Source organism: Ostrinia furnacalis, unplaced genomic scaffold, assembly GCF_004193835.3.
Source record: "Ostrinia furnacalis isolate ACB-3 unplaced genomic scaffold, ASM419383v2 OfSCF7044, whole genome shotgun sequence".
Taxonomy (NCBI): domain Eukaryota; kingdom Metazoa; phylum Arthropoda; class Insecta; order Lepidoptera; family Crambidae; genus Ostrinia; species Ostrinia furnacalis.
Window position 1 is genome coordinate 276,847 of NW_021137283.1, and position 14,718 is coordinate 291,564.

At 36.0% G+C, this 14,718-nt stretch overlaps 1 protein-coding gene across 1 annotated transcript in view; it reads left to right on the top strand.

The window, feature by feature from the left end:
• LOC114363251 (irregular chiasm C-roughest protein) overlaps positions 1 to 14,718 on the top strand; it is a gene marked incomplete at its 3' end in the record, with an annotated part of 50,369 nt that overhangs the window by 18,233 nt on the left and 17,418 nt on the right. Inside the window, exons 4-6 of the mRNA XM_028318926.1 lie at positions 7,791 to 7,942; positions 8,419 to 8,510; positions 10,473 to 10,581. Coding sequence (XP_028174727.1) covers positions 7,791 to 7,942; positions 8,419 to 8,510; positions 10,473 to 10,581 — 353 coding nt within the window. The remainder of the gene's footprint in view (positions 1 to 7,790; positions 7,943 to 8,418; positions 8,511 to 10,472; positions 10,582 to 14,718) is intronic.

Genomic DNA, 14,718 nt, shown 5'->3' on the forward strand with positions numbered 1-14,718 from the left:
TCAAAGTTTTAGCGTTGTTTTGTAATAGGGCTTTTACGAATAGATGCTCTAAAGTGGTATTCAATGGAGAATTTTTAAGATGACCATTCAAAAATGAGCAGTTCGAAATAAATTTTATTCGTAGTAGTTCTTCCAAAGCATAGTTACAAAAACTGCTATTATTTATTTTCACAGTACGTGTAATGTTATTTCTACTTTACATAGCTCACCAATAAACTTGAAATCAAGAATTCATGAATAATTTTAATATTTACAGGGGCATAATAAATAACTTATGCAAACAATACATAACGCTTTTATTTGTATTAAGAACTTGTTTTGAGCTGGACTCATTTCTTTCAAGAATCATAAAAAAAAATTTTAACTACCTTTTTACCAATTTCAATAGACCTTTAAAAAGGCTTGTGCGTGAAATGTTCTGTATTATAATATCTCATTATTCGACTACCTTAAAAGGATAAGGATGACACTTATCGAATTCCACTTTCTCCTCGCTCGCAGTTAAGCCGCGGCCTTTAAATGTCATATCGTTTGAAACGAGATAACTGGAGCCGTTATCATTTTGAATTATTCAGAAGTCAATTGATGGCGTCAGTGTAGTTGCAAAATAAGAACGGTTTGCACACAATCGTATAAATGATGTATACTCGAATATTTGGTATTAATTCGAATACTAAGTACGAGCTTTTGCTCGCAGCTTCTTCATCATCATCATCATTTCAGCCATAGGATGTCCACTGCTGAACATAGGCCTACCCAAATGATTTTAACTTAGCTGACCGTGAATTTTTGTCAGTCACAGAAAATCTTCATCACAAATGAGAAAGTATGCGTGAAAGTATACAGGGTGATTTGACAAAATTTCTTACTAATGATTTCTAGTATAACACCTTTCAAGGAATAGGAAGGGTGGAGTATCTACCACCCTGTATTTCTTACTTTTTTAGCCTTAAACCAATAAACTGATTAAGGTAAAATTTGGTATTGAGATTATGTAGTTTGAAACTCGAAAAAGACACAGGATAGTTTTCATCCCGTTTTTTATACACCGAAATTTTTATTGGCGTTCAAGCTGTAGAACCTGGCTACACAGGAGTTGCAGCGGTGGGAACGAGAGGTGGGATTGGGAATAGTCCCGTATGTATACGCTAAAATCATGCCTATTCTTACGTAACTGGAAATCTTTGGATATAATTTTCCCAGGGGAATCTAACTCATGACCTTTGGATTGATTGAACTCTATACCCACTCAGCTTTGTACTTTATGTTCTTAATGTATTACGCCCGTATTCACAAATATTAATATGAGGACTCAAAGTGCGCGTGGACGCACAGGTTGACACACGAACCAATCACAGAGCTCTATTCAACGCTGTGCGTTCGATTTGCTGCTTCACTTAAGGAAGCATCGTTTGTGAATATGGCTGTTAGTATATCTACCTTTTTTACTATGCCTACGAGTATATTATATTTTAATTGCCTCGTGCGTGCTAAGAATCCCAAATCGCGTTAATTTTAATGAGGCTCCTTAGTTTGCGTCAGATTTGTGTATACGTGTGCGAAATATTATACAGGGTGTCTGGAAAACGAGCGAATCTTTAAACCTATTTAAGGTGTGTTTTCACGGTGACATCCAATTTGGAGGAACTGTTTTTTGCAGGATCCCGTTTAGTAGAATACGACAGGTCGCTGTGGAAATCCGTGAAAGAATATTTTTATCCAGCAGTTTCATTCAGATTGAAAAGAAACGAAGATCAACTAATATAATATAATATAACTATTGAAACAAAAACTGACTGGATATTTAGTCAGGACTTACAGAAAGCACATCAAGCTGAATACGATAGCGTCTTAAGTCGTTGGAATACATCTACAGGCTTTAACAAAAACTGTTAGTGCTATCTTTATTTATTTATTTTAAACTAGTATGCACATAAATAGTGTACATAAGGCGGACTTAATGCTTTTCGGAATTTTCCTCCAGCCAACCTTAGGGCCAAACTGAAAAAAAATAATTACTTTATGGGGTGTCTCTGATACCTACTGAGGATTCACCAGTCACCCTGTATTTAAACTGTCTAAATGCAAATTGTAATAGGTTTTAGAGAATTTTGATTAAACACAAGCGAGACATGAATATATTAAAATTCTTTTGTAGTTATTAGTAAGGCGCTATTTAAGCATCTTTTGATAGACTGAAATTCGTAGAAAACTAACATAGTGGATTTGAAATTAAAATAAGACATACCTACTCTATTCTCTACTACTGAAATTAAGAAGGTATTACAAAATGGTTATTTTGTTTTGCGATTTTTTAACAATAAAATTATCTTCATGTATTGAGAACTGATACTGTCCTTTATAATAGTTGTAAGTTATACTTAGACATTAGTCAAAAATAATAAAATAAAGGAAAAGAGACACCAAACAACCATAACCAGTAGAACGTCCACCCACAAGGTGGACCGACGTGCTCATAAAGGTAGCAGAAAGGCGCTGGATGCAGGCCGCTACCAACCGGTCATTAAGGAAATCATTGTGAGAGGTCTATGTTCAGTGGACGTCCTGTGTCTGAAATGATGATGATAAAAGAACCATACATTTTGAGTCTGTAAAAAAATTATCATGCGTCAAAATGGAACAATATTTTTTGAATTCTGTTCAAAAGATCTTTCAGTTCAGTATCCTTTAATCCATTTCATTTATTTACAAACCGATCCAATTGTCGAGTTTTTCACCTCTCGCCAATTTACCTAGGTATGTACCAGATAAGAACTTCAAACAAGAATCGTAACTTTATCAGCAAGTTTAAAGTTTAATCCGAATTTTCAGGAGTTGTACAAGCTGACATAGAATTATGATACATAATAAATTCTTGTATTAATCTTCAGAGTAAACTCCGAGTTTATTCTTGGCCTCAAATCTTGAGAGTTAGGGGGTTGTAAATAGATGGCTTATCTTTGTTGTTAGGGATTGAAAATAATAGGCTCCCGCGACTTCGTACGCGTGGATCCCGTTTTACCCGCTTAGAAATTGAATTTGGACAATCCCGTCTTAGTGACCTACGTTCTAAAAGGAACCCCCATGCAAAATTTGAGACTCCTAGCACATGTAGTTTCTGAGATTTCGTGATTAGTGAGTGAGTGAGTCAGTGACCTTTCACTTATCAAGATAATATACAGGGTGGAAACGATAAGTGATCTCACTCGATTAAGTATGTCTAAACTATACAAGAAGAAAAGCATTGATTGATTTGATAATGCCAAGGCTACTGAAATGTGAGAAATAAAAAACCTTGCATATTCCCTATTGGAAAAAGGTAACGTTTAATTTAATCTAATCACGGAAGCATATTGTTTTTGTTAGTTAACAAATACAAAACGATATTGTATTACTATCCCCAAAAAATTCCTGAACGTTTTACAAAAACTTAGTTATCTAACCACATAATTAATTAGCCCTTCCCGGAAATTCCCGAATATTATTCCCTATTAATTATGAAAAACAGCCGGCAAAGGAAAGGAGGTAATTTCATTGGACGGTCAAAGGAGAACAAACACGCCGCAAATTGTCTGGCCACGAGCTTTGTTCAGGTTTGCGGGCCAAATCAAAGGCTTTTGATCTTTTGATTCCGCTTTCGAAATTGGACGTTCATATTTAGCCTTTAAAGGCTTCCACAGACCAAACGCGGGTCAGAAGCAGTGCGGGTCAGTTGCAGCGTGGCTGAGGCACACTGAAAGCAGCGCAGTTTCAAAGCAGTTGCAATGCGGGCGGTTGTCAAAAATTTAAATATTCGAAAACCGCTTTCAACGCGCTGCTACCGCCCTGCGTCCGGTGTGTCATGCTAATATGGCCGCCATACAACAGCAGAGGTCATGTACTTGCAAGCATAGTGTAGGACGTATATATCTATAATGTGAATAGATATAAAGATTGCAGGAACCTATAATAATAAATGCCTGTTATAGCAAATTTCATACAAAATGAATGGTGGGAAACATTTGGCCGCCAACATTTCTTCCTTTGGACCAAAAGCAGACCAGAGACGAATTTAAACAAGCACTAGCGAAACTTGTGCCATTTTGTACGGTGACACAACTATCGCCTTTGATGGTTAGAAGTGCTTTTTCAATATCGTTTTCAAGTATGCACTCGTGTGATACTTATTAACGTTTTCTTATAGTTATTGATAAGTAACAAGTGAACCGTTGTAGTTCACAATATGATTCGAAAAGGATAGGGAGAAAACTATACAATAATAGTAAGTAGTCTGGAAATCATTGGGATTTGGAGGTATATATTCAGCAGTGGACGCCCTGTGGCAGAAATGATAATAAAATAATTAAATCATATTTCTAATAAAATACATCGTCAAAATCTCCACAATTTTAATACAAATTATCTCTTTAAGTCTCCAAACATACACCCTAGTAGTGCAATACTTTAGCTACTTAACTACATCACAAATTTCAAAACACAACCAACTAAAAAAACAACAACCTGAACACCATAATCCCTNAAATCCCTTCATAATTCCGCTAGAAAGCAAATTACCTGGCAACATTATTAAAGAAGGAATCCCGAAAGAATTCCCAAAAACAAGCTGACAGAGACATCTGGCAACACTAATCAAGACTAAGTTAGCAACTGATTACCAAGGATTGTGTTTCTCATTTATAATTTGTGGGGTAAACCCAGTGGGAGCAACGGGAGATGCTATTCCGAGTGACTGAGAAAAAGGTGTTACATTTTGTTTGCAGTCTCAAAATTGTTCAATAATTTTGCGATTCAGGGTATCTTTTAATATTTACTTGCGACTCATACGATATCTAAATTATTAATTTCTTACTCATGTTATAATCTACATACCTACAGGGTGGAAACGATAAGTGATCTCACTCGACCCATTATATTTTTCTAAACTATTACAAGATATTGAAAAACTGGTTACATAATAATATCCTGAAAGTATGTCATACTGACGTACGTCCATCTAAATTAATAACTTCTTACTCATGTTATCATTTACATACAGGGTGGAAGCGATAAGTGTGATCTCACTTGATTATTTCTAAACTATATAAATATCGAAAAACTGGTTACTGATCCTCTCTTAAATTCATGTCAGCATTTAAATACAGGGTGGAAAAGACAAATGATCTCACTCGATTATTTCTAAACTATTACAAGATATTGAAAAACTGGTTACATAATAATATCCTGAAAGTACTTCACGAGCTCTATCAAACGATATCTAGAAGTTACAGAATAGACTAGATAAATCCGAAAATTAAATCTTAAATTGTAAATTACTAAGAAGCATTATTGCTACTCATATTATAATTAATCATTCTTATGAAATACTATCATTGTAAATTGTAATGTTCTATTCCCAAAGTTTCCACATTAAGCAGGTAGCGTTCACAATTATAAATGTATTTGTCAACTTAGAATTACAATAAACTTGCTGAATCTCAACACAGGTCGGATTTCCAAGCAACTTGACTGAGACTAAGCTCGGCTATAAATTCGGGTCCCTTGATACGAATTTGATGACAAACAGCTCACAACAGTGTGAGCTGTAAGCGGATGTATTGAGCAAATTTATTGGGGCCCTAAGAACTGGGTACTGAATGGATAGCGTACTTCTGTTATGAATATATTACTGAGTTTCACAGTAAAAATTATCAAACCTTTTTTGTGTAGTAGACACTCTATACTGCAGTGCTGGCCAAATTTTAATAGGCTGAAGAGGTCTGTGTTCGCATAATATAAGTCTGGTAACCAACTTTACGACATCTGCGGGACGAGTAGGAGTGCCTATGTTATTTGCCTTTGCCAGAACCACATGATCAAACTTTTGTTCATAATCATCAACATCATCAACAACATTGCCATCATCATCACCATCATCACCTTAAAACTTTTACTAACCATCTATTACCAAATATAGATTTCAGTCCTTTATAAATAATTTTCAGATTTAGCAATTACTAGAATTGTTACATTATTATAGATAAGTACCTATCTATCACTGTAAAAACTTACACTGTCCATGATTTTTTTCCATCTCAGTAACAATTAATTAACAATGCGTAAGCTATTGTCCAAATATTTGTTCAACTAGCCCAAAAACACTAAAACGTGTATGGACGACATCATTATAACATCAACGAGCATTCCCAACAAAAAGCGCCCTTCGGTTGTGTTTAAAACTTCGTCTACCCGCACGAAGTTGTGAATGGACTCGTTAACTCTTTATATATTACGAGCATAGTTGGTGGTTCTGATTTATTCTAATAGTTTGAAACTCTGGGTTAATGGTTTTGGAAGGGGAAGTTTGGGATTTTTTCCCTGTCCGTTGGAGGGTAGTTTGGGTTTAACTTTAGGCGATTAAGTTGCTTACTGACAACTACTGACGATTGCTTCGTTTCGTGGGATTTTTCAAGGCTAGTAATTAGTACAGTGTAGTAAATTTTACGACTCTCTTTAAAGTTAAGAACTCTGGTTTGAATCAACAATGTATTGGCACTTTATTTTACTTAGTTTGAGTAGTAAGAAGTATTGAATTGTATAAAGTAATGTACATTGCTTCACTGTTTGTCTAATCTAATGAATCTATACTCTGTCTGTCTGTCTTGCTTTTACGCCTAAACCACTTAACCGATTTTGATGAAATTTGGCATAGAGATAGTTTGGGTCCCGGGAAAGGACATAGGATAGTTTTCATCCCGGTTTTGAAAACAAGCCGCGGGCGGAAAACTAGTAAAGTAATATGTAGATAGACAGATGATTTAAGTTATTTAGTGGCTAAGTTGGATTTCATGCAACCACTTTGTATTTTGAAAGTATTTTCTTTCTCTATCTCTCTCTGTAGAAATACTTTTGAAGTAATTTTAAGTTATACAATCATTAGTTTTGCAGTGTTCATTAGACAATTTACTTTCTTTAATCTATTATTTACTTGTTTAACATTTACCTCCAACCTCTTTATCACCTACGGTTGTTAATACAAACAACGTACTAACACCATAAAAATATGTTTCTATAAAACTTACTCCGTATTTCCTTGCCACTTAAAATACAATGGTACTATAAAAGCGCTATAAAATGTTCCTGGACTGTAAACCTATTAAGATCTCGCATTCGATAAGAATTTAGCGAGGTAGGCCTTGCTGTAGCATAAAAAATACATTAAAATGGCGACTAGCTGCGGCTTCTATCCTCTTTTCTTCCTGAAATACTTATTTAGATTGGTTACTTATTTTGTACGATGCAGCAGGAAACGGGTCTGTTTTTCTTTATTTGTTTGCCAACGTGGTTGTGTGCCAATTTAAAGCTAGCTTTTATAGGAAGAAAACGTAGTTCTTTGCAATTATTTGCTACATTGTTGTATCATTGAAATGTTGAATTTAATTAAGAGGTACTTACATATTTGAAGTAATTACAAAGCAATATTTGCTTGTTTCACTCTCGTAAATGAAATGATTAACAAAGCGACAAATGTATGAACATCAGGCCCCTAAACCTAGGGACTGATAAGAGAGGGCCGTGCTACTGTAGTCGAGACTAAAGGTCATAGCACACTTATCAACCCGGAAAGGGATCAACACCGTATCACCTTTCGCCTTACGGTGCGAATAAGACTGTGTGCGTTGCAGTACGGAGTTTCATACAAAGAATACTAACCGCCTTGAGTTGATACGGTTACGATCCATTTCCGGGTTTATAAGTGTACTTCGTCCTTAAATGTCCTGATGAAGATTTTGATGGTGTTGTTTCTTCTACAGGAGAACCAGCTATTCGTTCGAGGTATGCTCGTCTGATTATCCTCACTCCTCCTGACCCTCCGAAGATCCTGCAAGGTTCGGTCCTGCAAGCAGTTGAGGATAGCGAAGTCAATTTGGAATGCGTCTCTGTTGGTGGGAAACCAGCTGCTGAGGTAAATATTANAGTCTCTTAATATAGATCGTTTCATCCACGAAGACACATCCCACCAATTTTTGGTCGAGGGAAGCGCGTGGTACGGGGAGTTTGATCCGAGCAATCCGAGCGTTTTATTGTAGTGTGCGTTTGCACTCATGGATAATTTAGCGTGTACCGATAACACTCAAACATTAGTGGAAGATTGTGGGGCGCGTCTTCGTGGATGAAACGATCTATAGGTACACAAAAAAGTTGCTTTTCATTTCTGCCTATTTTATTACTATCTTCTCTTCAAATGAGTTCAGCAGGAACACTTAAAAGTGAAAAAAATTGTGTGCTTAATATTAACAATCATAGAAACATTAAACAACATTTGGTGCTTAAAATAAGAATGAAAATTACTTGAAAAATGATGGTAGATTCCCATCATATAGATTTTCCTTGTAAAAAGCTTAAAGTGAGCACTTAGATAGACTTATTATTTTTTTCTAGATCACATGGGTGGATGATGATGGCGGTGTTCTGACTCAAGGGGTCACGTACACTGCAGAACCTTTGGCAGATGGACGAAGATACACAGCCAGGTAAGAATAATATATTACAGACTAGTTATACATGTTTGTTGCAAAGTAGCACGTATTGCAACTTCAGAAGGTTATCTGCAAATCATAAAATCAACATCAGAAACCTTTAGTAAGTAGACCATTGAACATTAGAAATTGTGATAAGAATTTAGTTTAACCCTCGCTGTACGAGGTGGGGTGTGACACACCCCAGTACTTTAAAAATAGCCACAATTTTAAAAATTTGCAAGTGCTGAATTTGAAATTCTCAGTAGCTGGAATTATGACACTGCTGCTTCAAACAGCGTTGCAAAATCAGTCCAGCGGTGACTACCAACTGAGTTACATGCCTTTAAAGTGCGTGTGGGTGTCACACACCCCACCTGGTACGGGACGTTGTTAAAAAGTTTAAAAAAAAATCTAACATTTTTGGTGTAATTTATATATTTTTAGCTTTGTAAATTGAACAAAATTCAATACAAATATTATTTTTCGTGATTTTTACAGTATCTGAANAAATATTAATAATAGTATTGAAAACATTTTTATAGTTTCAAGTGGATTTTATGGTAGGTATACAATGCTGAAGATGTCACTATTTAGCCAAAAAAGACGTTATTCTTTACCTATTTCAAAGTAACTAAAAGCGATTGTAGTCAAATACCTGCCTTGTTATGCATAAAAAAAACTGATAAAAAAAACTTATAAATTAGTCTAAAACTAAATGAGTATTTAATATCAGAATGATATTGTGTTCTTGAAAACGTGTGCTTTAGAATTAGATAAACTGTTTCAAATACCTAATCGTTTGCAAGATAATGACTACAATAAATGTCTTAGATTCTATCATTACTTTTTATTACATGAACTCAGTCAGTTTAGATTAATTAATAAATAAATCAAAAAATAAATATCTTTGGACAATTTCACAACGTCATCTAGCCCCAAAGTAAGCAATTAATAATGCTTGTGTTAGATTAATTTATATTTTTTTCAGATCACATGGGTGGATGATGATGGCGGTGTTCTGACACAAGGGGTCACGTATACTGCAGAACCTTTGGCAGATGGACGAAGATACACAGCCAGGTAAGAATAATAGATTACAGACTACTAGTAGTAGTAGCAGGCCTGTTCATCTCCGCGAGTTTACATAGAAAACAAAACACGCACGATGGCCCACCTACAGGAGACTATTCGACAAGGCCTCACATACGAGCGAACATTGACTCACGCACGCGTATTCTTGTGTATGGTGGAAGAAAATAAAGAAATTGGTGTAATTAACTGCCTAAATAAAAATAAAAACACAGAATGTACTTTTAGGGTTCCGTAGTTTTAAGTTGCCTCAAGACACTGAGAGGTAAATAAGTAGTTAAAATTATTCATGATAATTCATGCTAAATCATGTAATTTCCTCCGCCATTTTCCGCAGTTTGGCACCTCACGTCACATCTTTTTACCGAAGTCAGCCCTATAGCTTCGGCGCAGTGCCGATCACTGACGTTTGTCAACAAAATGGTACTTGACTCTTGAGACAGGCTAAATTACACCATATTGTTAATGACATTGAGCATATTTTTTTTTAAATACCTTCCCGAAGTAAAACTTCTGTACGTAGTACTTATTATTATTCTGTGGTAGTAGTAGCAAAGTAGCACATATTGCAACTTCAGAAGATTATCTGCAAATCATACAATCAACATCAGAAACCTTTAGTAAGTAGACCATTGAACATTAGAAATTGTGATAAGAATTTAGTTTAAGTTGGCCACTTTGGGTGTCACGAAATATTTGACAGTGACTGTACATTCGGGAAATGTAGGATGGCACTGGATACAGGTCGCTGCCAACCGGGCAATCTGGAAATCATTGAGGGAGGCCTATGTTCAGCAGTGGACGTCCTGTGGGTGAAATGATGATGATGATGATGAATAGGTCCTACGTAGCCTTATGAGGATGATCACTGATGTTTCTTTCTAGATCGATTCTCCATCTCCGGCCTAGAAGACATCACCACAACCAGACCTTCACCTGTCAGGCTCAAAATACAGCAGACAGGACGTACAGATCCACAGCTATAAAGTTGCAGGTAAGACTTAATATTTTAAGAATATCTTTAAGAATTTTTTATTATAAAAGACAATCCATATCAATATCTAATATATAGCTCTGACTGACGCACTTGTTTAAAATACTTTTTTAAATGGAACTCCACTCACAGGGTGTACCGACGACCTGATAAAGGTATCAGGAAGTCGCTGGATGCAGGCTGCTGTCAACCGTGCGACGTGGAAGTCTATGGGGGAGGCCTATGTTCAACAGTGGACTTCCTGTGGCTGAACTGATGATGATGATGAAATAGAAAGCGTTCCTTGCACGCGTATAAACGTTAGCCTGACATCGCGCGAATTATTTGTATAAGATATTTATTGCCTCGTTTTATTGCATCTTCTTTTTCATCTATCGTGGAGTTATCGTCGTTAGAGATTATCTCGATTCTCTTAACAGAAAATTAGGTATTTTCAATCCTTTATATCGTTAGTTGTGCATCTTTGCAAGTCATGTCTGTGGCATTAGAACTAGCCATGTAATAACAAGATATGAAATAAATATAGCACAAAATTTTAACTCTCCATCAGACATAAACAGCACAAAATTTAACCCTCCAACAGACATAATCTTCAATTTAACACTAACATACTCCGACCGACACAAAGTGGGATGCAAAGTTTAAACTGTCGAGATTCCCGTTCATTTTCGGAAATTCTGGCACAAGTTCGTTAACTTGCCTTAACCTCTTAAAGTCAAGTCTATAAATAACTACAACTTAATGTTTTAATACCTTAAAGGTTATTTTGGAATAGGGTTATTTGGGTAAAGTTAATAAAGCATCAGAATAACTGGATTATTTTCCAAAACAGCACCCCAAGCTTAGGCGCAGACCACAGACTTTGGGTCAGGCTGTTAATCAGTACAATCTATACTAATATTATAAAGCTGAAGAGTTTGTTTGTTTGTTTGTTTGTTTACTTGAACGCGCTAATCTCAGCAACTACCGGTCCGATTTGAAAAATTATTTCAGTGTTAGATAGCCCATATATCGAGGAAGGCTATACAGGGTGTTAGATAAATGGGCATATGAGCCGACACTAGCCCATGTTACCATGGTCATATAAATGGTACGGTGAAATCAGAAAAATATCTTAATTTTAATTATTTTATTTTTCATACAAATCGGATTTATAAAATTTATTTTGTATGAATATTAAAAAAATTAAAATGTTGATATCAAATTTCTGACTTCACCATACCATTTATATGCCCATGTTCACATGGGCTAGTGTCGGCTCATATACCCATTTACCTAACACCCTGTATAGGCTATATACCATCACGCTACGAGTAAATGGTGCAGAGCAAAAATGATTTTCAAGCGTACGAAGTCGTGGGCACTGTTAGTAAAGTTAATTTACCTAGCAGAATAGAGCAACAAAGGACTGAGCGAGCAAGATGTCACTAGCAGCAACACTGTGCTGTGATATGATGATTTGATGAGATTTCGTTGAAAACTGCTTGATAATGGTAACCAATTATTATGACCAGAAACGCGTGTCAGCATATACACCAAAATTAATGCAAAATTGTTTCTCAATTTAGGAATTGAATAGAATTAACAGTAATTTCGTCGAAATCTTCTTGACAATGATGACTAATTAAGACCAAAATCGTGTGTCAACTCAAAATTAACCCAGCACCTCATTAACGTGATCTAAACTCAAACCCATTACGGGAAACTTTGAACTCGTTTATACTAACCCAGTTAAGATGCCACAAATCTTCGGTACTTACTAAGTCTTAATTTACCAAGCCGTTTGGCAAACAGTATTATCGTTTCCAATGTATTAAAACGTAAAAGTCTGTTACCTTGTAATGGCCAATTTATTTCCATAACTGTTGCAGAATAGACTAGAACTGAGTAGGTTCATTACAGTCACGTTCAAAGTTAAAAACGTGACAGTTGTAATTCCGAAATTGCTTCGGTCCGGTATTTCTTTGTATCTAGTTACTTCGCTCCGTTGAAGCGATTCCGAAATGAAGACTCAATGTTATTGTTTAGATCCTCAGGTGTCATAGAATCCTCCTTTTCAACATACAGCCCAAAGCTGGACAAATATCTTCCCTAAGGATTTTTCCAAGACCGGTGTTTCAGTAATTTTCTAACTTTTTCTTTAGTCGGGTTTTGTATATCAACAAATCAAGGACGTAAAATATGTACAGTAGATACTGAATCTTAGGAGAAACAGTGTGAGACCTTACGATAATTAGAAGCTATATTGCAATGAAGTTTAGCATGATGTTCTATCAACTATACATACAATAGCTCATCAGATTGTACATATTTTTGTTGAAAATTGTCCCCTATATCAACTACATAAGATCCCATGGCGTTTACTTTGCGTTTACCATCATCTGTACTGTATGAAATGACCCTACTGCATGTATTTAAGTTGTGCTTGTTCCCTCTATCCCCAAAAATGAGATAATTTGATGCGACGATTAAACCAGCGCCTATTCCAGATTTTATGGTGAAACTTTTCCTTGGTGGCTATTTTGTCTGCATAATTTCTATATTAGAGGTAAAAATGTTGCCTTTGTGAAATCACCAGCAGCGTCTAAGACTGAGCCTTTGGCACAAATTGTTTTGTTTGGTTCGGCTACGAGTTCGAATACATGTGGGGACATTTTTTTACAAATGCATGCAGATTTTGTAGTCTGTTTCTAGCTTATACTTGAATAATTACCAGTATCTGTGTTTCGTTAGTTCCTTCCTTAGTTCCTTCGATTACCTGATAAGTTCAAAGATCTACCTTTGCTGTCTTTTAAAAGACAAATACACGCCTGGCTATTAACTAAGTGCTATTATTCAGTCAGGGAATATCTCGACGAACAATAGAATTTTAATCAGACTAACGAACAACAATTAATTTTTATTTATATAGATGACATATTTGATTTGATAATTTTTGTAAGGAATATTTTAATTGGCGACATTGATAGGTACTATTGAAATTAAAAATGTCAATGTAAAATTAAATATTTTACATTGACATTTTTTTTTAATCATTTGACATTTATATTATTGAATCCTATAATTTTTGCACGTCTGTGATCAGACTAAACACATGATCCTATTTTAATATTGTCACCCTGTATTACTGTGTTTTTAGCAAGTAACGTTTTGAATTTGAATTTGAATTTTTGAATTTGAATTCGTTTATGCTAAAAGCTATTCACTGCTGAACAAAGGCCTCCTTCAGGATTTCCAAAACGATTGGTCCTACGTTGCCCGCATCCAGGTGCTTCCAGAAACCCTCACCAGATCCCCTACCATGGATCGGAAAACGAAGTGTAGGCAGGCCACCATTCGGTGAACGGATGATCTGGTATAGGTAGCAGGAAGCACCTGGATCTATGTTTAAAATGACCAAAAAATACTCATAACATCTATGTTTTTGCAATGGGTGCAGGCAGCGTAGGACCGGTCTTAGTGGACGATAGATAGATAGATAGAGACTCTTTATTGAACACACAGAACTGATGGCTGTTTGGGCAGAAAAGTTCTCAATTGGCGTAAGACGCAGCAGACCTTTCACTAGGTGAACCGACGATCTAGTGAAGATCGCAGGAAGCACCGGGCAGCGTACGACCGATCCTTAGGGGTGGGCTTTGTCTAGCACTGGAAGGCATATGGCTGAAACGAAATAATAGCTAATTTCATCAAAACCTTATTCCAATTCTAAATAGTAAACCTGCGCAATACCCCAGCTGCAACCAACAAATCACAACCTCCAAAAATATCAATTACTACCCAGAATGAGTGGAACAAGCGTTCATTCGAGTTGGCAACACATAAATTACTCCTTAAGCCTCCGTACCAATAAACGGATATAGGAAAAAGTAACGAAATAAAGAAACAGATGGGGGAAATCCTACCGCAATTTTTGTAGGCGGGGAATTTTTGCTGATACGGACTTGGAGTTGCCCAGTTTAGGTTGACCTGTGCAGCTTGCGGCTACGGCCTCCGATTTATCTTTGAGTTATGGCAGACTAGCTTTATCCCGCCACTTCGTCTGCTTCAAATTCGTACCTAGCCTGTCTGTTGTTCTGATTAAACAGTAATACTGAAAAGTTTCATCAAAATCTGTCATGTAGTTTTTGAGTGAAA